Source organism: Manis javanica, chromosome X (assembly GCF_040802235.1).
Source record: "Manis javanica isolate MJ-LG chromosome X, MJ_LKY, whole genome shotgun sequence".
Lineage (NCBI taxonomy): Eukaryota > Metazoa > Chordata > Mammalia > Pholidota > Manidae > Manis > Manis javanica.
In genome coordinates this window covers 858,880-884,500 of record NC_133174.1, presented here as the reverse complement: position 1 = coordinate 884,500, position 25,621 = coordinate 858,880, and the positions used below count along the sequence as shown (strand labels likewise).

Sequence of the window (25,621 nt, the reverse complement as noted above, 5' to 3'; positions counted from 1 at the left end):
AACGCAGGCTCCATTCCACCCAGATGCCCTGGTCCGATCCTCAGAGGGTGGGGACCCAATAACTGAGTCTCGGCAGGTGCCCCCAGGGACCTGGAGAACCACCGCTCCACCCACCCACTCCCTCCTCTGTGCCTTTGCTAGTTGGCTGCATATGGGGAGGTGCTGGGAGGGCTTCAGCCTTCAGGATGTGGAAGGAAGCCCTTCTCCACCACCCCACGTGGGATTTCCATTTTCTACCTTCACTTGCTTACAGGGCACTATTGAAACAAGGATTAATATGCTTGGAAGCCCAGCAGCAAAGTCTAGGGGCACCTGCTCACCCCCGAGGTCACAGATGACACGCAACAGTGACGGGTCAGAGGCGGTGAGCACACATCTCCCGTGGACGCTCCAGGCCTCCTGCAGGTCTCACATGCACTTTGTACTGCAGCCACTCGCCCTCCAACCTGGTGTGTGAAAGTACGCTTGTCAAAACCATGAAAACCCAGAGAGGCTGTCAGAAACCATCACACAGGTCACCCCCTGCCGAGCCAAGAGCTGTGTCCCACGGGCGCTCCTGTAAGGCTTGCGAAGTGGGACCTACCTGGGATGGTGGGCCCCTCGGTCAGCCCCCAGCGTGCGCCCAGCTGCGGGAGCCGTGGCGCATGGTTGGAAGGCGTCGTCCTCCTCTGGAAGCCCATTTCCACTGGAAGGGAAGGTGGGGAGCACCGAGCAGCCCCAGAAACACCGCCCCCGTCCTTATTCTCTCGCTACACCAGCCCGCAGCCAGATGGAAACTCTGACAATAGCCCTTGATTCCTCACCACCTCGGGACTTTCATGGCAGAGCTCCAGGCACCCCCAGATCTCTGTGCATGCATGGAGAGGGGAGCGACCACCTGACCCATTACCCAGGCAACCGGCCGGATTGCAAACTGCACCTCACCTTGTACTCAAATGTTGGGTTTGCACGTCATCACCCGGAGGGAGGATTGACATGAGTAGAACCACAAACTCTGGTTTTTTAAACTATCGATTCCTTCTGTGTTTGCTCTTTGCACACACAGATTCATCTCTGGAAGTATCTCAAAGATCAGCACATTGCGGTCCAAGGGGTGCGGATGTTACATGCAGAAGCCTGTGCAGAAGCCCAGGACAGAGCCTGTAGGAGGGCGACCCTCTCCATTGCACCGACAGTACCGTCTCTCTGCCCCTGGGGTGAGGCTCTGAAGCCACTAGGACCTGCCTGAGGGTCCAGCAAGGCCCCGAGAGATCCGGGGGGCCTTCTGTGACTTGCACCCTCGGGCAGAGATCCAGCAGGCAGCTCCGGGCTGTGTCTCACATCTATGGGATCTTGGAATATAAATATGAAGTCAAATGATGCTTATAAACATGAATACGTGTTGTATCGTATCCTTTCAAATTAAACTGGCCCCCGTGTTTCCCGGTGGACGTACTGTCGGCTCACGGTGTGGTTGGGCTGAAATAACTAAGAAGGAGAGTGTAGAGCATTGGTTCTCAACTGGAGGCCGTTTTGGCACCTCCTGGTTCCCTGGAGACCACTGACCCGCAGGACTTCCTATCAGAACATATGTACACTGAGCAAATTCATCTGGGGAAGGAGAACAGGTCCTGGGGGCCCAAGTGGAGCCATGTTGGGTCTGGTTCTGCGGGAAAACTGGCCCTCCGGGTGCTCGGAGGCCCGGAAGGCAGCCTGGGGAGCCTGCCGGCCCGCACAGCCTACAACCCATGAGGTGGCTCCAGCACCCGGAGGTGGTCCCCGCCATGGACAGAAGCACGGCGCACTGGCAGGTGCAGCTGGCCCTGGCCGGGTAGGTGCTGGACAGCTCGGTGTTGGAATACAAACCTGAAAGCAGACGAAAACAGAAAAGGACCCGTCGGACTGCACATCTGTGCCGTGTGGACGCTGCCACCAGCCCCATGGAAATGTGGTTCTGGTCAGTGAGCAACTCCCCACAGCTGGGGGTTATCCCAAGTGAGCAGAGAGGGATTCTGGGCAGACCTCCCAACAGCAACTGCTCTGGCTGGGGGTTCTCTCCACACCCACCTGGGGGCCTTGTCCTGACCCCAAACAGCAGGCGTCCTGGCTGGGGCTCCCACCCCTCCACCCCCACCTGGGGTAATTCATCGTGACCCCCAACACCAGGTGCCCGGGCTGGGAGCCTTCACCCCCCCACGCCCACCTGGGGGGCCTCATCCTGACCAAGGAATGCCCCTCGGCAAGTCCAAGCCACATCTCCAAATGGCCACCCAGTCGCCAAGCCTATGTCCTTCCTCCCCACTCGGGACCAGCGCCCACAGCTCCCGTTGTTCCACAGGGGATTCCACTGCAGTCCTGTGCCTGGAGTGGACCGTCCCTCCTAGGACAGGAAAAGGAGGCCTGCTGTCACCTCTGAACAATCAGGACCACTCCCTGGGGCCCCAGAGGCAGAGCTCACAGAACGAACCGGATCCTCTCCAGTCATCTGCCTCCAAGCCGAGCATCCCAGGGCCTCCCGGCCTGGACACCTGCCTGTCCCCTCACCCGGGCTGGGCATCAGAAAGAACGGAAGGCTCCAGACCCAGTGGGGAGCCACCGAGGAGAAACATCAGGGTCAGTGACAGTGAGCCGGCCGCTGGCTCCGGAAGCCTCTGCCTGGATGTGGCACACCTGCCCCTGTCATGCCGGGCATACACTCCCCCTCTTGGTGCACTGTCTCTGGACTTTGCCATTCCCCAGGACTACAAAATTCTAAGCACACCCCGATCCATCATCACAGCACTCACAATTTAAATTTCATAAAGTAAGGACATTTCAGAGAAAAGAAAAGCTAACATCACCCTACTTCGTAGGAGAAAAGCCACTTCAACACCCACATCGCAGTATAATCTCAAAATGAACGGCAGCCCTTCCGTTGGACAAATTTGGCTTAATGGGAAAATGATTCCCCTGCCTGTTTCCCCTACGGGGACTGGTTCATAGCGTCCGTGTGCACAGCAGCACGTGAAAATCCCTAGAACCGGGGTCAGCATGCTGCAGCCCAGGTGCCAACTCTGGCCCAACACTTGTCTCTGTAAATGAAGTTTTATAGGAACCCAAGCATGCACACTCATTTACATCAGGTCTCCGAGCTCCAAGGCCCCCAAGAGCAGCTGCTGCTAAGACCACATGGCCCACATTCTGCAAACACTGACTCTCTGGCCCTTTGCAGAAATGGCAGCTGAGTGCAAACTTCAAACGCCTCCTGCAAAATGCCAAACAACGCTTACCTTCTCCTCTCCGTGTTTCCACTTGGTACAGCTTCAGGGACGCACAGGCGTCCAATAGAAGCTCCGTCCCGTGGGAGCCAGGGCCCAGACGTGCAGCCATCACAGCTGAGCCATCCGGGGCCTTGGGGAGCAGGTTGAACACCCCCAGCTCACAGGCGGCAAAAAACACCTCCGAGAGAGAAGCACACGCACGCACACGCAGCGCCAGCAGAAAGACCTTGGAATGCACCTTCCGAGAACCTATCCTGCTAACGGGAAACGGGATGGACGGGCTTCAAAACATCAAACACGGAATGACCACAGGAACCAGAAATTCCGTTTCTGGCTATACACCCCGCCCCCTCAAGACTGAGACTAGAGGTTTGAGCAAATGTTTGCACCCTGATGTATCTTTACAATGTGAAACAGGACATCGACTTTGCTCCTAATATAAACGCACCACCTGGCTCTTAGTGTGTTAGTAGGTTATTGCTCTACCAGAAAATGTTTTCACTGCTTTAATTCTTATCTTTGCATAAACTTTGTCTGCTTTGTATTGTTTTATTGTAAGCTTTTAAAACATTGTTCTGAGATGCTGGGTGTCAGTTGACCCCGTGCCCCAAGTGCCCAAGGCTGTCCCCATTCCTGGGCTCCGTCCTGTGCCATCCAAGCATGTCCGATGTACTGTTCTCGTCAGCTTCCTACCTGGGAGACCCGGAAGCCGTTTTGAGTATTCGGTCAGGAGCCGGTGGGCCTCTTCTTCTGGGGAACTTTCGTTTCTGCACAACAGGCTGGCTTGGAGGGCCCCCCGATCTCCTAGCTTCACGGAGTGTGGGTCTGTTAGCAAGCGGGGGACGGCCAGCTGCTCAAGGCCACTACCAGAAGGTGCTTGCAGGAGGCCAGCAGTGAGCCAGAGACGGATCACTCCAGAAAATCCCATTAGCCTAACGAATGGGATGACAAAGCTTATGGGCGCTTTCTGGTGTTCTACTCAGTCCATCTGTCCCTGATGGCACACAGCCCTAAAAATGCCTGAGACCCCTAGCTGTCACCGTTACTTCGTCAGCTGCTGAGCTGACCCAATGCCAGTAGGCTCACCATCAGCAGCGCTGGTGACCCACTCCATGGATGGAGCCATGTCTGCTCCCCTTCAAACGGGGAGAGAAGGGCATGTATGTGTTAACTTCCTGGGGCAGCATAACAAATGACCCCCAAGTCAGGGGCCTTAAAACCACAGCAACCAGCCTCTCCCAGCCCTGGAGAGCAGCCGTCTGAGGTCCAGGCAGGACAGGGCAGTGCTCCCTCCACAGGCTCCAGGGGAGGCTCCTTCCTGCCTCTTCCAGCCTCGGGGGGCTCCAGGCGGCCCTGGGCGTGTAGCCACATCCCTCCTGTCTCTCTGCCTTCATCTCCACGTGGCTTCTCCTCTGTGCCTGTGTCTCACCTCTTGTTTCTTATGAGGACACCTGTCATTGGGTGGAGGGCCACCCTCATCTAGAGGGACCTCAGCTCCGATATTCTTCACTTCACCCCATCTGGGGTCAGGACCTCGACATGTCTTTTGGGGGACACCATTCAGCTCAGTGCAGAGGGGGACAGTTTGCCTGACATTCGTGACTTAGGGTCTTTAGACACTGTCTCAAATGATGTCCTTCTGTGCTTTCCATACCAGCAAATGCTACCCAGCCTGTGCTTGGGCCAACCCACTGGGACACAGGTGACCAACCAGGGCAGGAAGGTCCTAGGGGGGTGCAAGTCGGTTATTCACACAGCTCACGAAAGGAAGAAATGTGTTTCTGCAGGGCTGGTGGCTGCAGCCCCAAGGTGGGGGGCTCTGAGACAGGAGTGGTCCCCCAAAGAGCATGTGCAGGGCCAAAGTTCACGTAGCATCACATGGCTTCAGGAGGGCCTTGCCCCAGATCTGATTTGATGCAATGTACTTTATTAGTGGGTTCTCCTTTTACGTTTATTTTTATTAAGTATTTTTTCATTTTATTTTTAATTCATTTATTTTTTTCACTTCATTTACCCTTTTTAAATAATCTTAGAATTCAGTTTAATTTGATTTCATCTCTGTGGGACAGCAGCCACCTCGGCGCTGCCCAGGACACGGTGACCGGCCGTCGATGGCATTTGCCTGGTGGAGCTGCAGGTAGCCCCTCTCGGACGCTGATCTATAGGGCTGTCGGATCACCGGGGTCTTGCTCGAGCCAACGACTTCAGGAGTCAGGTGGAGGGTGGAGACGGGGGCCTCATGGATGCCACTCCAGGCAGGCACCAGGGCTCTGCTTTCAGAAACAGAGTCTTTCTTGAAAACAAGTTAAAAAACAAAACAAAACAAGGAATTCAGATGTTGGGCGAGCAAGCACCACCGAGTGGACCTGCTTTCAGGAACAGCGTCCCCCTGGCCAGCCAGGCCCTCTGTGGTCGGCTTTGTGCCAGAAGACAGAGGCCAGACACAGAAGAACCCAGTCGGCGGGCTGAACGGGGACACCAATGCACAATGACCAGAGTTTTTAAAAGGCGAATCTACCTCATGGATTTCTCCTGGGGGAGGCCAAACGTTCTCGAGCCCGACTGTGGCGATGGTGGCCTAGCTCTGAATGTCCTAAAACACGCCAGATGGTATGCTTGAAGCAGGTGGGCTTTAGGGCATGTGGGTTACAGCTCACATGTGTGGGAGGCGGACAGGGAGATCCCAGTTTTTCCTCGGCTTCTGAGTACGCAGGAGGTGAGGGCGCTTTGGTTGCATTCACATTGGAAAATTCTCGGTCACTGGCATGAGCACACAGACAAAGTCTCTGAGGGTCGCGGTGCTGCATGCCCGCAGGATGCAAAAGTAGGGGGTCCCGGATGAGGAAGACCATGGTTCCCACAGAACAAGGCCCTGCAGGGGTGAGTACCTTCCCCACCATGCACGTGGGACCGGCACATGTCCCAGGAAAAGGTTTAGGGACAGTTGGGGTGAGCTGGGTCAGTCTGATACCTCCAAGACCCACCCTGGCAGGCCCGGGAGCCCTGATTCGGGGAGATGGGCTGTAAACACCCCGGGGCTGAGGCTCAAGTGAGCAGGACGCCAGGGCTGATGGGAGTGGAGCACCGTTATCAGTGTTGCTGGACTGCCTGCCTCCATTCCAAAACACACCTTCACCCATTTGCCTTACATGTGAACATTTCTGATGGGGCTGGCACGCAGGGTCATACAGTGTCCTCCGGAAAATGCCCACAGCCTCAGAAGGCCAGATGCATCAGGAATTGGTTCTTTGCAGGTGGGAAAAAGTAAAGGATCTGGAGGTGAGCAGAACACGCCAAGCAGAGATGAGGCAGCTGCCCCCCACCCTCCCACCCCACTGAGCTGGAGAGCCGTGCACACTGGCCATGGTGGGACCCAGATGGCGGGCAGCTTCTCCCAGAGCAGCCTTGGGGCTCCACACGGCAGCCCCTGAACCAGGCAAGGCTTATCAAAGACCGAGGCGGACAGGGAATTGGAGTGAGTCACCTCCAGAAACCAAGAGAAATCACTGAAAAAGCCAGAACACCACACACTGAGGTTGTTCTCAGGGTGAACTTCCCGTTTTACCCACTTCAGAGTGAACAATTCAGGCCCTTTTAGTGCAATCACAAGGTTGCACAACCATCCCCCTCTCTCTGGTTTCAGAACATTCCACCCCACGAGTAGGCCTCCCCAGCCCTCCCAGCTGCCGACAGCTACGAATCCTAGTTCTTTCTGTGGATCTGCCTGTTCTGGGCGTTTCCTATAAATGGACCCCCCCCCCCCATCATGTGTCCCTGTGTGTCTGCGTCTCTCCCTGAGCACCGCGGGCTCAGGTCCATCAATGCTGTGTGCCTTTCAGGGCTGCCCTCCTCTTCAGGGCTGAGTAATGTTCCCTTGTGTGCATGGACCACATGTGCATCTATGACACCGGTTCCCCGTTTATGGCCATTGTGAATGATGCTGCTGTCAACATCTGTGCACACATTTTCATCTGAACACGTTCTCAACTCTTGTGGGTGTAAACGTAGGGGTGAAAAAGCTAGGCCACAGGGTAATTCTGTTTAACTTCCTCAAGAACCGCCAGCCGATTTTCCACAGCGGCTGCACCACTTTACATTCCCACCACCAGTGCCCAGGGGTCCCATCTCTGCACGCCCTTGCCCGCACCTCTTTCCTATTATTAGTAGGGTTTGTAGGGCCATTCCAGTGGCTGTGTGTTAGAAACAATTCTAACATCAGTTTCACACATTCTATTTTCAAACTGATTTGTTGCTAACACACATTAAAACTGCAGAAAGGCTGACGTTTTTGGCTGAAGAATGTGCTTTTCTTCTTTTTCCTCATTGGAAAATACGTATGGACTTTCCTCACTGAGCCTGCCAGTCGTGGGCCAGGAGGGTCCCAGTGGGGGCCAGAACCCTCTGCCTGGGAGTTACATTTTTTTTTATTTTGGTATCATTAATCTACAATTACAGAAAGAACATTATGTTTACTACGTTCCCCCCTTCACCAAGTCCCCCCCACATACCCCTCACAGTCACTGTCCATCTGCATAGTAAGATGCAGTAAAATCACCACTTGTCTTCTCTGTTGCACGGCCCTCCCCATGCCCCCCACATTATACATGCTAATCGTAAGGCCCCCTTTCTTTTTCCCCGTCCTTATACCTCCCTTCCCACCTGTCCTCCCCAGTCCCTTTCCCTTTGATAACTACTGGTCCATTCCTGGGTTCTGTGATTCTGCTGCTGTTTTGTTCCTTCAGTTTTCCTTTGTTCTTATACTCCACATATGAGTGAAATCACTTGGTACTTGTCCTTATCCGCTTGGCTTATTTCACTGAGCATAATACCCTCTGGCTCCATCCATGTTGTTGCGAATGGTAGGATCTGTTTTTTTCTTTTATGGCTGCGTAAAGTTCCATTGTGTATATGTACCACATCTTCTTTATCCATTCATCTACTGATGGACACTTAGGTTGCTTCCGTATCTTGGCTATTGTAAACAGTGCAGCGATAACAATAGGGGTGCATCTGTCTTTTTCAAACTGGAGTGCTGCATTCTTAGGGTAAATTCCTAGAAGTGGAATTCCTGGGTCAAATGGTACTTCTATTTTGAGCATTCTGAGGAACCTCCATACTGCTTTCCACAATGGTTGAACTAGTTTACATTCCCGCCAGCAGCGTAGGAGGGTTCCCCTTTCCTGGGAGTTAAATTTTCACCAAGAGGAAGAGCCGCAGGCAGATAAGAAGCCACATGTAGACATGAGAGGGAATAACGGTCACGACGGTGACCAAGTGCTTGCGGAGGAGGTTGGGGCTGCACTGGGGGAGGGGTGCTGTTGTTTCTGACTGTGTCAGGGAGACCTCCACACCTGTCTCCCGGGAGAGCATGCGGTGACCCAGGGAAGAGCAGCCCCACAGGACGGGTGGCAGGTGCCAAGGCCCTAGAGCTGCAGAGAGGCTGTGAGCCGGGCTGTGCCTACAGGGGCGCAGGCTCTGCCACACTGAGCAGCTTCGTCCTGCTGCTGTTTGGGGATAAAACCTGGGGGCCTGGAGAGGCAGAGCGCCCAGGGGTGCCTCAGCAGGCAGGGGAGAGAGGGTGCAGCCCGGGCAGAAGAGCAGAGGATAGGGTGGGGAGAGCAGTGCTGCCAATAGCTCCAGATGCACTAGACTGAGTGACCCTGTGATACCTGGCTCATGAGAGAGTCCCACAGGCTGGGGGCAACTTGCACAAGCTGGGGGCTTATGCAGAACACACTTGGATCTCTCATGGCTCTGCGGCCGGGAGGCCCAGGTCAAGGCGCCAGCAGGTGGGTGTGTGGTGGGGCCTCCTGCTCAGGGCCGGCATCTCCTCACTGTGTCCTCATGTGGACGAGGGACTGGGGCTCTGTGGGGGTCTCCCTGTAAGGGCCCTCATCCATCGTGAGGGTTGCACCCCGTAACCTCACATGTGAGAGGGCCCATCCTGACACCACCCCGCTGGGGGTCACGATCCACACGTGGATTCTGGGACACAGACACTCAGCCCATGGTCCCCCACACCAGGATGCAGCGGTAGCCGTCTATTGTGGGCTGATGCAAGTGATGTCCTCAGGTGCAGACAGCTGCATGCCGGCCCAGGAAGGGCTGCCTGGAGGAAGAGGCTGTGCACACAAGGAAGAAACAGGCAGGCACTAGTCCTCCAGGAAGGCGTGACAGCCCTGATGGGCACACCCTGGTGGCTGTCACACAGGCAAAGCCTGCAGACCCCAGGAGAAAAGCATTACACTCAGGCTTCTGCGGACACAGCTACCCGCAGCCAGGCCGGGCAGCAGAGGGCAGAGCTGAGGGTATGCACGGGGAAGCTCGGCGAATGACGCCCAGGGACACCAGAGAACCTCAGGGCATGACCCTGACTCCGTCCGCCAGACTCTGTGCTGTAGATTAGGGTGGCGTCCCCAGCTTTCCGGGACCCCACAGCCAATGACCCACAGGCCTGCCCCAGCATGGAGATCCACCTGCCCCATCTCCCTGAGTCCCCATCTCCACCCCCGGCCAGAAGCCCCCCTGGCTGTGCAGTCTGAACTGTGTGGTCTGCGTTCCCCTTTGCTCCCCTGGGCACAGATCCCAGCTTCCCGCTTGCCACCACGCTGACCCCCTTGGTCCCAGGACACATGTCCACCACACGGGCCACGGCACAGACCCCGACCTCAGAGACGCTCTGACCTCGGAGACCACATCACCTGAGGACACCTGACCTCAGACCCCCAGACCCTGGGTGACACCCGGTCCCAGGGACTTTGTATGCTGCCAACAGCTCAGACGCTCAGGGCTGGGCAGCGGGTACCCTGGTGTGGCTGCACAGGATGGAGGGCCTTTCCTAACCCCGGGGGTCAGAGCACACGCAGGGGCCCACAGCTCAGCTGGGGGCGGGACAGAAGCCATGCACAGCGAGGGGGGCCCCGGGCCCCGTGGTGCTGCGAGCCGGGTGGGAGGCCCCAGACCGGCCCCCACACACCGACAGATCAGGAACTGTAGATGGACAGGAGGTCACACACCTGGGTCCGGCCGGGCCGCGGGCCACAGCCACCCCACCCCCGGGCAGGAAACAAGTGATTCCCCTTTGAGTCGGCCCTTTAGGTTTGCATGGACTAGAGACCTTGTGACCTCGTGAAGAGGGGGTGCCCCATGAACACGTGGGCCGCCTCTGGGGAGCCACATCTGCTCGGATTCCCCAGCCTGAAACACGCCGTGCAAAGCAGCAATTCTGGGGGAAGCAAATAATTTCCACCCACTCCAAATCCTCTCTGCCAGGTTCCACTCGCTGACGCAGCCCCAAAACCGTAAGACACACAACTATGGGAACGTGTGTTCATTGGAAAAGGGTTTTATTTCACCATAAAAATGCAACCTGGAATGAACACCACCTTTCCTAACGTGAACGTTACAACTACTTTTAAGGACTTCTGAGCTTTGCTTGGAAAAGCAATTAATTATAAAATTTAACAAGTGTGCAGCCTGAAATCCCTTTTGAAACGTTCCAAGTAAAAATAACTTAGCAAAACAGCTCTTTAAAAAAACTATATACACGCTACCCTTGACTAGGAACCAAAGCTTTTCACCCGTTTTTATACCGAATTGCTTGAATTCGTGAGAAGTGAACGTTTCTGAAGGTGAGGGGGCGTCCAGCCCTGCACCCTGGGCCCAGTGACGGCACCTTGGGTCACTGCCGGCGGGATGTGGGCCTCCTTCACTGAGGACGCAAGGAGCCTGACCCCTCTGCTCCTTCCGCGTCCCAAACCAGAACGTGCTTCCCAGCCGGTGCAAGTTACAGAACGGGGAGAGCAAAGGGGCCAGGAACAGGGCCTCCCCCGCCGCCGTGGGCACGTGCGGCCAGGCTGACGGCAGGGGGGCGCCTCGGCGTTCAGATGCTCGGCTGCGGCGCGGGGCAGCCTGGATCCGCCACCCCCGGCGCGGCCTCCTGACTTACAGGGAGGGCGGTGCGAGTAAAGCTGTCCGTCAACAGTTTTCTGGGTAAAGCAAAGCCAGCGGCCGCGGCCCCCAGAGGGCGGCAGTGCGCGGGTTCCTAGCGCCGGCGGCTGGGCCTGCAGGGTCCAGATCTGCGCTGGCCCCGGCATTACCTGTTCCAGGTGCTGCGGTGGCGGCCGGTGGACCCTGAGCGCGACCGCTCGCCGCGCCGCTGGCGGCTACGCTTGCGGCCCGAGCCGCCTCTGCGGCCCCGGCTCCGGTCCCTCCGGCCGTGCCGGTCTCCACTGCGCGACCTCCGCGAGCGCGAGCGCTCCGGGCTGCCGCTGCGCCGGCGGGGGCTGGCGTCCTCGTGCGCCCGCTTCCTGTGCGCGCGCCGCTCCCGCCGCCCGCGCTCCGCACTGCCCGCCCGCGGCCGGCTCGCCTCCCGGGGCCCGTCGTCGGCGCTGCGCTCCCTGCTGGCGCGGCCGCGACCCCCGCTGGGCTCCCGGTTGCACTTGTCTTGCTCGGAACGCGCGTCCTTCCTGGGCGCGCTCTGCTCGCTGGCGGCGGGCGGGCCCGCGGGCTGCTGCTGGTTGTCGGGAATGCAGGCAAGCACGGCCGGGCACCGCTTCTCGGGGGAGGCGGCGTGGCGCGGCTCCTGCGCCTGCGTGACCGGGGCCTCCTCGGCCACGCGCCCGTTCACGCCGCTGGCTGCGCGGCTGCTCTCCGGCTGGGGCGGCGGGCCCGCGACAGACGGCAGCACGGCGGCGCCCACGCAGCTGGCCGACACGGTCTGCAGGATGTCCAGCACAGGCTGCAGGAGGCCTGCGTGCGCCGCCGCGAGCTCGTCGTGCGTGCGGGGGTCGTCGGCCCTCTTGCTCAGCAGGATGCTCAGCAGCCGTGCGCGCAGCTCCTTCTCCTTGCGCTGCAGCCCCAGCGCCCGTTCCTTCTCCTCCTCCACGCGCCGCAGCTCTGCCTCCTGCAGCCGCCGCCGCTCCTCCAGCTGCTGCAGGCGCAGCGACGCCTCCTTCTGCTCCTGCTCCTGGGCCTTGGCCGCCTACGGGACAAAGGGGCGCGCACCTGAGCCCCACCTGCGCCCCACCAGACACTCCGAGGCGGCGCCGGGCTCTGCGGCGCCCCACAGCCGGGGCTACGGCCAGAGGTCCTGGCAGGACCCGGCCCGCCCGGCCCTGCATGCCCGGGGCCGCCACACGTCGGAGCGAGCGAGGAGCCCCCGCACAAAGCTGCCCGGCCGGGCCTGGGCGGGCGTCCCGGGCGGGCCGGGCCCTCCAGGTGCCGCGGGGCCTGCGGGAGGGTCCCAAGCAGTCACCAGCGGCAGGGAGCTGAGATTACGGCGCGGACAAACGCTGCCGTGGCCGCCGCAGGACGTGGTGGCCTAGCCTGGGTTAGTGTCTTCAATATTCACCATGGAACAAGAGCTGAGCGGCCACCTGTCTCAGCACGCCTGCCATTCTCCTTCCCGGGACTTATCACAACTGTAAGTAGACAACAGGTTATGGGGTCACGCCACGCCAGATGGCGGGGCGCGCGGCCCCCTGAGCAGGAGCTCCGGCCATGTCCATCCACGTGTCCTCGACCCGGCTGGCGGGAGTGCCAGTGGCCTCCGGGAGGGGCACCGGGGCGCACGGCTGACAATGCCTGTGGCTGCGGAGGCAGCGCTCCCGGCTCTGGGGCACACGGGCTTTCCCGGGCCACCGCTGAACCCGCAGGAACCCCTGCACCCGTCAGGCTCGGCCCTCGTCCTGCTGCCGCGGCCGCTGGCTGGCCCGGGTCAGAGCAAGGCTGGCTGGCCAGGCCACGCATCTGCGGCGGGAGTCGAGTCCCGGGCCCAGGCCCCGTGGCGAGCTCGCCCTCGTGGCTCCGGGACTGGCAGCCCCGATCCCGGCCCCTGGACGGCTGAGGGCAGCCCTGGGCACGCCTGCGCAGTTAGCCGGCCCCTGCGTGTTGGCAAGGAGTGCGCAGAGCCCCGGACGCGGACACGCGACGCCCCGCCAGGAGGCAGTCCCGCCCTGGGCTCCGGCAGCAACCGGCGGCGGATGGGCGGGACCGCCGGGCAGAGCGCGCGCACGGCCACGGGGGCGCGCGGTGCGGCAGGTACCTTGGCCCGGCTCAGCAGCTCCGCCACGAGCCGGATGGACTGCAGGTTGCGCTGCGACAGCACCAGCTTCCGCTCCTCCAACCGGATCTTCTCGTGCAGCTGCTTCTGCTCCTCGGCCTGCAGCCGCTCCAGCTTCCGCTGGCTCCGCCGCAGCGCGCGGTCCCGCTGCCTCTGCTCCCTCCGGCGCACCTTCTCCTCGCGCTTCCGCTCGCGCTCCAGCTCCTCCAGCTCCTTCTGCTTCCTGCGCAAAACGCGCACAGGGCGCCGTGAGGCCAGGGCGGCAGGGCCCGGGACGTGGGGGGTGGGCAGCAGGCCTGCCCGCACCGCGCACTTTGGCTCATCCCAAAGCAGACTTCGGTGGAATCCGAGGAACGCGTGTCCACGAGGGTGAGGGTTTCTGGATCTTTCCGGGGGTGCCTGCCAAGGGGTATCCCGAACGCGAGCCCCTGGAGGAGGCTGGCTGACGGCAGCAGGCTGGGTTCTGAACCAGGTTCCACCTACTGGTGCCCCACAGCCATGGGATGCCAGTCACGCAGAGCTCTGCCCGCCCAGGAGGAAAAGCCTGTCTCAGGGGAACCCCACGTGGTGACAGGGGCAGCCCAAGACCTCCCCCTGCAGCCTGGGCAGGGGCCTACAGGACACAGCGGGCAGACAGGGACCCCCAGACAGGTTTCAGTGCTGAGACGACTCCCAAAGCCCCAGGGGGTCAGCGGGCTGCGGAGAGCCCGAGCCTCCCTGCAGAGGCACCGGAAGCCCAGAGCAGGGACTCGGAAACCCGGTGCCCCCTGGGGCCAAACAGGACCACGCAGAGGGGGCCGGGCTGACCGAGCCACAAGGAGCCACAGGCCACAAAGCGGCGCACCAACGGGCCCCTGGCAGGCGCCCAGGCCCCAGGCTTCCAGACACACACATCTCAATGGAACGCAGCCCGGCAGGACCCGCAGGAGCAGCTGACCATCCACGGACGTGAAGGCCACGTGCAAGCTGTTCCCTACTGCAGCCCAAGGCCCGAGGCTCACACTCCAGCCTGGGGGACGCTGGGCTGGCTCACTGCAGGCAGACTCAGGCCACCAAGGGCAGCGGGCTCTGGGGCCAACCTGGCTCCCACAGCAGGCAGCATCTGTCACAGGCCTGCCCCTCAACACTCTGGGGCCCCCGCCCAGGTCAGGGAGCCCATCTTTCCCACGCCTCCCAGTCTCAAAGGCCACAGGCATGGTCTTCCTACCCCAAGGAACAAGGACGCTTGACCTTTCCTGCGTCCATGAACAAAGCCTCATAGCTGCTCCGATGTTCTGTGGGGACAGCTCTGCAAGACTGATGCTGGGACTGCGGGTCACAGTGCAGGACAGGGCCCCCCCCGACCAGGGCCGGCTGGGCTGCACACAGCAGTGTCCACAGACTGAGCCTCCAGCCACTGCTCATCCTGGGTGGGCTGGGAGCTGCCAACATGGGCACTTTCCACATGGCATAAAGCCTCAGGGGCCCTCCCGAGCCCACTGGCGAACCCCCATGTCCACACAGGACCTGAGTCCACAAGGGGGACCTCCTGAGTCCTCACAGGCTCCTCCTGAACCTGCAGACCATGTGGGCCCCCCTGAGTCATCACAGCACGCCTCCAGCCCACACACACTGCTCCCAAGTCCTCATAGACCCCACCTGAACCCTGGAGCCCACAGACAGCCCCCCAGGAAGTCCTCCAGCTCCTGCCATGCCCGTATGGAATCCCTGGAACCTACACCAGCCCCTTCTGAGCCCCTCAGGAGTCGTCACCACCCCCCTTCGCCCACCTGGAGCCCTCCAAAGTCCACAAAGGCCCGGGCCCTACCGAGTCCACATGGGCCTCCCATGTGCTGCCCCATCAGAGGGCGGCTCTGTGCCCAGCACCTGCCACGTCCTGGCGCTCCTGCAGGCTCCTCTCCCCCATCTACATCCACCTGTACACACACCACTGCCCGGTCCTCTCCCAGCCAGCAAGCAGACTCTGGGAGCAATGTGGGACTAGGCCAAGCGTGGTTGGGACCACTGCCCAGGCATCGGCCCATGGGGTGCAGATCCAGGCCACCAGCTGCAGACACAGGTGCACGGGGCCATTACTGCGGCGGTGAATTGGGCCAAGCAGACACGTGCCCCAAGCAGGGGACATGGTTACATCCATATGCAGGACAGAGACTGCATGGGGCGAATCCACTAACTCCAATACGCCTAACGTTCACAAGATGGCAGGACAGAAACGCGTGTGGGACACAGGCACACGCCAGCAGGACCCCTGACCACAGCAGTACGCAGACCACGGACAGTTTCTCATTTGCTAAAACTTAGGTTGTGTCGTTGCCTAAGTCATATTTGTGACACCAAAAGACCAACTATGATAAAGGGAAAAACCACGGCTGTGTCAGCCTCTGGGGTGTGTGCTGCCACGGAAGGCAGCCCGAGCACCACCCTTTCATATAAAGCCTGGCTGCCAACTGCGCTCTGCTTCCCTGTCAGCATGGCCTCTGCCTCAGTGCCAACCCGCAGGACGGCCAGACGCCCACTGTGTGTGCAGGACACGAGGACGGTGCCCACGGGGAGGCTCGGCGGGAAGGAAGGCCAGGCCCCCTGCACACGCCACGTTGCAAAGAGGGCTCCCTGAGACCAGCAGGGTGCACACAGATGGCACATGTGGATGCACAAGAACAAGCACACGCAGACACAGAGATGCACACACGTGCACAGCCACAGGCAGATGCACACACACACCAATGCAGACACCCTCAGACGCATACACGTGCAGACACTGATGGCTGCAAACGCACACGTGCACACACGGGCACACCTCTCCTCTGCACGCTGCCGCTCCTCGGCCTCCTTCTCCCGCCGCTTCTGCAGCTCTCGCTGCTGCTCCAGCTCCTGCAGTTTCTGCCTCTCCAGCTGCCGCTTCTTAATCGAGGCATCACTCAGGTGTTTGGTCGCATCAAAAGACACCTTCGAGAGCAAAGCGGAGCAACAGGTGTCACCTGGGCACCGTCCCACACACAGCAGGCTCCCCACCCACCTCGCAGGCATTCTGGGGACTATCCACCGGCCAGGGCCAACCCCGCAGACCCACGGAGGCCCCGGCACTCAGGTGCTTGGCACTGAGCGTCCTCTCCTCCCCTGCCACCCCTGCAGCAGTGCCAGTGCCTCCCCAGGGAGCAGGAACCGCCACCAGGCTTCATTGGCCTCACCCTTTCAAGGATGCAAGCCAGCCCTCTCAGAAGACACGTTCCCTCCTGCAAGCAGGGGCCCCCCCATTCCGTGACCCACCCCCTCAACCTTGCCGCACAGGGCGTCTGCCTGCCCTACACTAACCAGGGCTGCAAGCGGGTCCTGCCACAAAAACCTGGCTCCCTTGTCACCACAAAGCCACCCCAAATCAGAGCCCACCCAGCCAGACAGACTGAGCCCTCACAGAAGGAAGTTCTCTTGGCCTGGACACAGCTGAAGTTCACATGGAAGTGGCCCTGGCCATCGCCTTCCCCACTATATCAAAATACTTGGGTCCTGTGATGTGTCCCTAAGAAACAGATTTTGTAAAAGCCAAAGGGTGGCCTGATTCTCTACATCTGCATCTGAAATCCTAGGCACAGGCCTATTGCAACTGCAGCCGTGGGCGGCTGCCAGGGCCTGCGGGGGGCCCACCCCAATGCCGACACAGGCCGGGCCCGGGCTCACCTTGATGTTGCAGGCCACTGCCTTGCCGTCCTCGCCCTTGTACAGGAGCTTCATGCCCCGCAGGGCACTCATGGCCTGGATGAAGCCCGCGTACTCGCAGTACTGCACGTATGCCTCGAAGTTCAGGTGCCCGCCGAAGCTGAAGGTGTGGAAGTTGCGCCCGGTCATCTCCTCGCGGTAGGGGTCCAGCATGGGGATGTCCACGTTCCGGATCTCACCGAACTTCTCGAACACCTTGAGCAGGACCTCCTCGCTGGGCTTCTCGGAGCCCGACTCCCGGAGCGCGAACCACTTGCAGGGCAGCCCCTCCAGGTGGATGGTGTCCGGCCGCTCCCCGGGCAGCGTCTCGTTCATGTCCTTGGCGTCGCGAAAGAAGGAGTCCCAGTCGTGCCGCGTGGGGAAGTCGATCTTGAACTCGGCAGCGCGCACCTTGAGGATGTCGGAGAAGCCGCTCAGCTTGATGGTCTTGCCGTCCAGGCAGGCCAGGAAGGACTTGACCAGGCTCTTGTTCTCCACCTCGCCCTCGAAGCGGATGAAGTCCATGGTGCTCTTGGAGATGCGCAGCGTGGAGAACTGGTGGTTGTGCACCATGCCCTTGAGCCGCTCCATCACCTCCCAGTTGGAGATGGACTTGCCCGGCTGCTTCAGCTGCGGGAGGGCCACGCTGATGGTCATCTTGGTGATGGGCTTCAGGTAGAGGCCGTAGGGCCGGCACAGCTCCACCGCCTCAGACGTGTCGTGGACTATGGTGGCCGCGGCCATAGCCGGCACGTGGGGCCTGCAACAAAGGCACACAGTCGGGGTCGGGAGGGGGCCAGGGATGGGAAACGAGGCTGCCTCTCTGCCACGTCACAGAAGCTAGAAGCTGCTCTCCACCTCATGAGAAGCCATCGTCACCTGAGAGTTTGTTTTTCTTAATCACAGGAAAGGGGGAAAAAAACGGGGCTGACGAAAGCTTTTAAGAACAGCTTAAGGCCAAGCCTGCGTCAGCTCAGACCTACACCCAGTGCCCAGAAGCGGCTCTCCCCTGGCCCTTGCAGCAGGAGCAGGGCTGGGCTGGCTTCCTACCCCGGTAGGTACAGTGGGGAGAGGCGAGGCAGCCCGCACAGCTCCCGGGAGGCTGTGGAGGCCCCGCTGGGGAAGGGACAGGGCAGGAAAGGGCTTCTGCGACGCGGTGAGGAGGAGGCCCTGAAAAAAAAAAAAACCAGGAAGGTCGTCTGGGCTGAAAACAACCAATAAATAACCCAGGGTGACCAAGTTAAACATACAAGGGCCTTCCCTCGACGGGAGCTCCAGCCCCTTGGCCCTGTTCCTCCCCCACCTGCCTTCATGCCGGCAGGTCTTCCTGGTCTGAGAAGCCGGAACTTCCAGAAAGCCAAGCTCCTGCGAAGAACCTGACCCGCAGAAGCCCAAATAAGCCGCCCCCAGCTCTGCTCACAGGCTTTTCCTGCCAGAAGGCAGCCAGGGGAGGGGCCCCAGGGCAGGACGGTCCCAGCGGGATGCAGGAGCCACCTGTGCGGGTGCAGGGTGCTTGCGAGGGGCTGCCGCCCGGCTGAGACCACAGCCCTGCCCCCAGGACGCCAAGGGCCGCGAGGGGAGCCCGAGCCAGAGACCTGGCTGCCCACCCTGGTCACCTGGCTACCCCCATTTCCACAGCACAACCCCCATCCCTTCGGCTGCCCTGATACCCCAGGCAGCACCTTCGGCCTCCCTACCTCCCCCAACCACCCACTCCGCTTGGGTAGGTCTGTGCACCTCCGGGCACGCACGGCCTCCCAGTTTCCTGGAATAGCCGCCCCTTTACCTCCCGCTCCTGCACCCCGGCCTCCCTGGCACCGCCCAGTACATGAGGCCACCCTGGGTCGCCAAGGCTGCGCGCCCCCAGCCTCCGCCACCCCACACCCTGGCAGGCCCTGGCTTCCAGGAACCCCCATCCCAATATCCCCCGGGTCCTAGTCCCTGCAGTTCCCTGGACCTTGCAACTCCTCGACCCCCCAGTACCCCAGTCCTTGCAGCCCCCGGGCCTGAGTACCCCCGGCCTTTACAGCCCCTGGCCCCGGTATCTCCCGGCTTCCCGGTTTCCCCAGCCCTTGCGACCCCTGGCCCCAGGTGTCCTCCGGCTCCCAGACACTCCAGCCCTTGCAACTTCTGGCCCCCAGTCGGCCAGACGCCCAGCCCCGCGCCCCCCCGGGCCCCGGAAGCCACGGCTCGCGGAGGGACGCGGTCGCCTGTCGGCTCACCGGCGCGGGGCTCCGCCTGCGCCCCCCGGCCGCCGCCGCCGCCGCCCTGGCCCGAGCTGGCCGCCCTCCTCCGACGACCACGGCAGGTGCGGCCTCGCAGTCCGGCGCCAACACCGTCCCCGGGAGGGGCCCCAGACACTACCCGCCGCCGCCCGTCCCTATGACGTATTTCCGCTTCCGGCGCCCGGGCTCGCGAAAGCCGCCGCGCGGCGGCCTCAGGTTTCTCCGGCCGGCTAGGCCCCGCCCTCGAAGGCGGGACTTCCGGGGGGCCGGGATTTGTACTGCGCGTGCGCTGGCGTCCACCTTACCCCGCACCCCGCGGAGGCCCCACCTGGGGCTGTTCGTGCGCAGCTCCGCCTACGGCCACGGAGGGCCCGGGCGGCTTTTGCGCCTGTAGTTACCATAACTACTGCCCGCAAAATAATAAGACCTAATTATACGTTATCTGTGATCTAATAGCTCATCTATGATTTGGTTATTTTTATTTATCTTGCATATTGATTAGCTGTGGAATATAGCTGTCTTATACCTATATGCAAATACACAATGCATACACTGCTTCTCTATATTTTAAATGGCACATTGATGTAACTTGTTCTTATAGAATTGGCAAAATTTTAATGTAACGATATAATACATTTTACATGTGATGCATACTATAGTTTCTGTACAATTGCATAGTTGGGAGCAAACAAATTGCAATTTATTAAGCTCCCACATTATGCCACGTGCGGCACAAGGCATGTTCCGCTGCCCCAAATATGCCAGAAGCCCCCCAACCTGAGAAGCTGGAGTCGGAACAAGAGCACAGACCTTCTGTTGTTCAACACGGGGTGAAGGTGGGTGAGGGGACCCTGATGTCAGGTGGAGTTTTAAAAACAAAGGTGTTTTGTGGGGTATCTGGTAGGTACGAGTCACGTTCCTTTAATACACGGCCCATAGAGCAAACATGGTCAAGATCTCCACCTGGCAAGGAGGAAGCAGAGACTCCAGGGTCTCCAAGGAAGGGGAGCATTCGGAACCCAGGCAGGTTTCTCAGTGGCTGTGGACACACCTTGGCTGTCTTCGCTTCCCTTCTCGTGCCTTGGGGGGAACACGGAGATAGGTGTTTGGTGTTCTCAAAGCTGATCGCATATGGATGGCGGGTTTGCGTCCCTGCGGAACTGTCTAATTTAGAAACTTTTTTTACTCTGCTCCCCAAAGCATTTGCAAAGCAAATGAAGAATTGAGATAGTGGCTCCTCCAGAAACAGTGAGACTAAGAGGGGAGTATGGTACTTTGGGAAATGTTCAAGAAAAATCCTTTTACATTTTTGAGCAAGACACCCCTCCTCTGGATGCACTGCAGAAATAGAAAAAGCGAAGCCCCCCCCTATGTAGATCCACAGCCCTAATCCTTTGTCTTAGGGTGGTCTGCGTATGGCTATCCAATCACTCTCACTGGGTGTTAACAGAGCTGTGAATATGACAGAATGTGATTCCCAGGGTTATACGGCAAAGGAGAGGGAATTTTGCAATTGCAATTAAAGACCTGAGCAATTGACTCAAGCTAATAAAAAAGGAGATGCTCTGGGTGGGCCTGACCTAAGTGCGTGTACACAGCAGAGAGATTTGTAGCTGCCTGGTTGTGTCACAAAGTGAACAGCCTTCCGGAAAAGAACCACTTTGCCAAGATGAAAGGGTGGCCCCCAGGAGATGAAGGTCTCCATGCTCCAGCCACAGAGAAGTGGGAATTCTCTGAGCTTGGAAGACAGCCTGGAGTCTCAAATGAGACCTTCACCCCTGGCTGGCACCTTAAAAGGGGCCTGGTGAGTTCTTGAGCAGAAGACCCATTTGGTACATCCTGGACTCCTGACTTAACACAAACTGTGAGATGATAAATGTGTGCCGTTCACAGCCACCAAGTTGGTAGTACTTTGTTACATAGCAGCCAAGAACTCATACATCTGGAATAGACATAGGGATCCTAGATTCCCCACTAACCATGCAAAACTCCTCAATCCCGTGCAGAAAATCATTTCATCTCTTTGGGTAAATAAGCACCGACCTTCCGACGATCACTCTTTATTTCCTGGGGCTGCCATAATAAAGTTCCACAGCGGGGTGACTTAAACAACAAAAATTTATCCTCTCACCCTTCTGGGGGCCAGAAATCTGAGAGCACGGTGGTGGCAGGGTTGATGCCTTTCTAGGCCGTCAGGGAGGACGTCCTCCTGGCCTCCCTCCCAGCTTCCAGTGGCTGCCTACCTTCCTGGGGCACCCTGGCACATCACAACATCACCCCTGTCTCTGCCTCCTTTCAACTCCACCACCTGTCACACATCTGACTTACCTCCGCACGTCTCTCTCTTGCTCTTTAAGGGCACCTGTCATGTTGGATTAGATCCCTACATACGTCACCACGACCTCATCTCACTGTGATCATGGCTGACACAGGTCGCCAGCTCCATGCAGGCATGCAATGAGGTGGTACAGCCGGAGAGACCAGCAAATGGCATGTTGTTTCTGAATGCAAAGCCAGTCCAGTTCTGGCTTCCGTCTGTATTGCACACTTCTGTCCAGGTCAGACAATTCACTGCTTTTTATCACGTTGACCAAGATTCAGAGACTCCATTAACCTAATCATACAAGAAAAATGCCTGGCGAGGCATGTGGATTTATAAATGCATGCCTATATGGATGCATGTATCTACCTACCTGTGTATTTATCCATCCATCCATCATCCGTCTACATCTATCATCTTCTATATATCTATCCATCCCCCTACTTATCCACTCAGCCACCCAGCTACCCACCCACCCATCCATCCACTCATCTGCCCACCCAGCTATCCACCCATCCCTCCATCCATCCACCCCTCATCCATCCATCTACCTACCCACCCACCCATCTGTCCGCCCTCCCCCATCTCCACCCGCCTTTCCATCCACTTACCACCCAGCCATCCTTCCATCTACCTCACAAATCTATGCCTCTCCAGCCTTTGTCCAAAACAGCTCCTTCCCACCAGGTGGCGTGCACACCACTTTAAAGCCTGCCGTGGGGAGCCCTGCCCTGATAACCCCCTAAGTCTAGCCTTGAAGCCAGTGGCTTGACCATCATCACTTCTCAGAACAATCATGAGCCCAGCGCTTTTCCAAGAACATTATCCTGTTTATGAAATGCACCCTATGCCACTCGTTGTCTTACCAGAAAATTATCCCAGAACTTGGAATGCAACAGGTACCTGTGTACTCAACAGCATGATAAAAAAGAAAAAGCTCCTATCTTTGAAGTAGACACATTGAGTTGGAGACAGTGAAGGAAGGACAGACTCCCCCCTACTGGTCTGGGGTATGTTCATTAGTCTGAGTTTCAGAAGGAAATTCCACATGACCTATTAATTACCATTTTTAATATGCCCCCATTCTCTGTGGACTCGACCATACCACCACTGGTAATTGATCCTATGGAATGATTCCACAGAGGAATATATGAAGCTATATTATTTATGCATATATATATATATAGTTGTATGTATGTGTGTGTAGCAACATACACAGACACATAATATATATACACCACACATATATGTATTCCCTGCAGGCATAAGTGTGATTAATGCTTCTGGCAGCATTTTAGACCTGAAAATTGGAAACAGCCCCAGTGCCCACGTAGGGGGTACTGCATCAGCCATCATGACACACCTACGCTGAGTCAGGTGAGTGCGTGCTCATTCCGCAGGATGCGTCACGTAAAGACAGTGCATTTCACACGTGGTGTATGTCCCGAGTGTGGTGGTGGTGTGATACTTGGCAGTGACCTTGGACTGTGGGGCTCTCAGTGTGGAGCAAGGGGGTGCGGCACTACGAGCATGGAGAGAGGGGGTGACGGACGTTAAAGGACTCGGAGCTAAATCCAGGGTGTCTGGTTGGATCGCAGGGGTCGGGGCTGGGAGATAAGAGAGACCATGAGGTCCCAGGCTCCAGCTATGGGTGAGGTCAGATGGGAAATCAACTGGGATAAAGGAATAGTTGGGGGTAGGAAGGAGGCAGGTGGGTTGAGTTGGGCTGACAGTGGCTTGCAGGCATCTGCAGCCTTGATGAAGCTTCCCAGTAAGGGCAGGAGGCAGGGCTGGTCTGAGAGCAGGACAAACCATGACATGGGAGCCACTGCCCTAGGACAGAAGAAGAAGGAACTGTGCACAATCCACCCACCCATCCATGCAACCAGCCACCCACCCACCCATCCACCCACCAGTTAAATTATCGTTCCTTCCTTCCTTCCATCCATCCATCCTTCCATCCACCCATCCATGGAATACTGCCAAGCACGGAAGCTCACCTGGCCCTTGACCTCCAGTTATAGCTGCTACTCAATCACTTGCTATCTACACAGCTGACCTTTAGCCTCTAGCCCCTCCCAGAGGTTCAGGATAACATCGAACATCTTCAGACTGGAGGTTGGAACCGACAGGGCATGTCCCAAAGCCCTCATCATAAATCACATCATTTAACAGTCCAGTGGCCGAAGCCCGCAGGCAAGCACAGCCAGGACAGCACCTCGCAGGGCCTGGAGATGACGCCCTAGGAGCCAGGGACAGAGACCGGACCACCCTGTGTCCTGTGAAGTCTTCACCACACAAAAACAAAGCTCAGGATGCGGCAGGTTTTGGTAAGCGGTTCGAAGGAAGATGTGGAAGGGTGATACCAACCTTAGCAAGGGCAGGGGTGGAGCCTCCCACTGAGAAGAGGGTGGCAGCATGACTTGTGCAAGGAAGTTGAGGGCAGCCTGTCCTCTTGGTACCGAGCAGCGTCCCCCACACCCAGCCAGGTCCTGGGAACCAGGCTGAATACGGCCAACGACTTCCCATGGGGTAGATCATAGAAACCTCCTGCAGAATCCGCAGGAGAATGGAGTCCTGGGACGGATCTAAGAGAGGCTGAATAGTGCCATCCGGTCTTGGCATCCCAGGTGGGGGCTGTGCTTGCCTGTTGCCGGATTAAGATCAGTTTCACCTTTTACTTCCCTTCGTGTTCATGTCCTGTCACACGATCCTGCAGAGAGACATGGTGTTTCCTGGTGTTGAGTGTTTACCCAGTGTACTCTTCAGCTCATTCCAGGATAGAGCCTGTATTTCCACATGGTTTGCTCCTGAGACGCTTCCGTGAGTAACGTGTCTTCACGCTGCGGTGGCTTCTCCGCGATTTCTCACCGAGAAGAGTGGAAAATCAGATGCTGTGAAGATCCGATCAAAGGGAGGCCCAGGAACAGGAGATAAAGACACAAAACTGCGATCACAGAAGTGTCCTTCCTCTTAAGAGAAATGATGCCGTCATGTTTCTCACCAACATTCCGGTGTTCCCTTTGCTCGAGAGGGCAATTGGGGTGTAATTCAGAATAGGGTGTAATGTGCCAGGCCAGGGTGAACCACACCAAGGAGGAACGTAGCTTCTAGATCAAACTGCAGGAATGGACCATCTGGAAGTTTCCAGTGGCAGGTAACAGCAGGGCGAGACCCAGGAGACTGGTCCTAAGAGGAGGCCTCTAACAGATGAGGCCAACCAGAGTGACTCATGGGCAGGGCCCAGTCCTGAGAGGTCACTGAGAATCCCAGTGACGAGTTCAGTAAACTAGGACCCAGTGTTAGATTACTGGGTACCTCTGATGTCTCCACCCACCCATCCTTCCATCCACCATCCATCCACCCACCCATCCATACATACATCCACCCACCCACCCGTTCATCCATTCATCCATCCATCCATCCATCCATCCATCCATCCATCCACCCACCCATCCATCCACACATCCACCATCCATCCACCCACCCACCCATCCACCATCCACCCACCCACCCATACACCCATACACCCATCCACCATCCACCCCCCCACCCACCCATCCATCTACCCACCCACCCATCCATCCACCCATCCACTCACTCACCCATCAAACCTGTTTATATTTCTGTTCTCTTGACCTCAATGAAGGCACACTCATCAAAAATAACCTCAGACTTTTCCTTCTTCACTCACCTTATTTTCAATCAATTGCCATGTTGCACAATTTCCCTTGATAAGGTGACCATCAGCCCCCACAATATTTAATTCATGTCCCCTACCTTGTCCTGTCCTTATTTAAAATAGTAATGTTTCATTCACTGCGGACATTTGCATGATGTGTGTTGCTTTTAAATATTGCATGACCTTGTCACCGTTACGGGGAACAGCGTCCAGAGTCCGTATTTGGGGCGCTGCCCAGGACACGTGACGAGCTCACAGGGAAGCTGCCTCTCATCTAGGATTTCTGGTATTTTTTTTAACCCCAGAAGCTGGAATGCCCCACCTGGCTGGCAAGTCACCCGGCCTTCTGGGACTCTAGGCCCCCACATCCCGAGGGCCCTGCTCAGACATGCAGCGTCT

The 25,621-nt window shown here is 58.2% G+C and overlaps 2 protein-coding genes across 2 annotated transcripts; both read right to left on the bottom strand.

Annotated features, from left to right (window-relative positions):
* Positions 1-265: 265 nt before the first annotated feature.
* On the bottom strand, positions 266-5,518 carry LOC118971538 (uncharacterized). The gene is given in 3 exon segments (XM_073227340.1): positions 266-3,417; positions 3,933-3,953; positions 3,955-5,518. Coding segments are annotated over 3 exon segments (696 nt in total). The 5' UTR covers positions 4,168-5,518; the 3' UTR covers positions 266-2,955.
* Positions 5,519-10,568: 5,050 nt separating this feature from the next.
* AKAP17A (A-kinase anchoring protein 17A) lies at positions 10,569-19,376 on the bottom strand. Its single transcript, XM_037013407.2, has 5 exons — positions 19,218-19,376; positions 16,978-17,755; positions 16,100-16,248; positions 13,285-13,525; positions 10,569-12,222 (listed from the first exon to the last, which is right to left on the bottom strand). Exons 2-5 carry the CDS (start codon positions 17,737-17,739, stop codon positions 11,335-11,337), a joined length of 2,040 nt encoding a protein of 679 aa, XP_036869302.1. The 5' UTR covers positions 17,740-17,755; positions 19,218-19,376; the 3' UTR covers positions 10,569-11,334.
* Between the last annotated feature and the right edge of the window lie 6,245 nt (positions 19,377-25,621).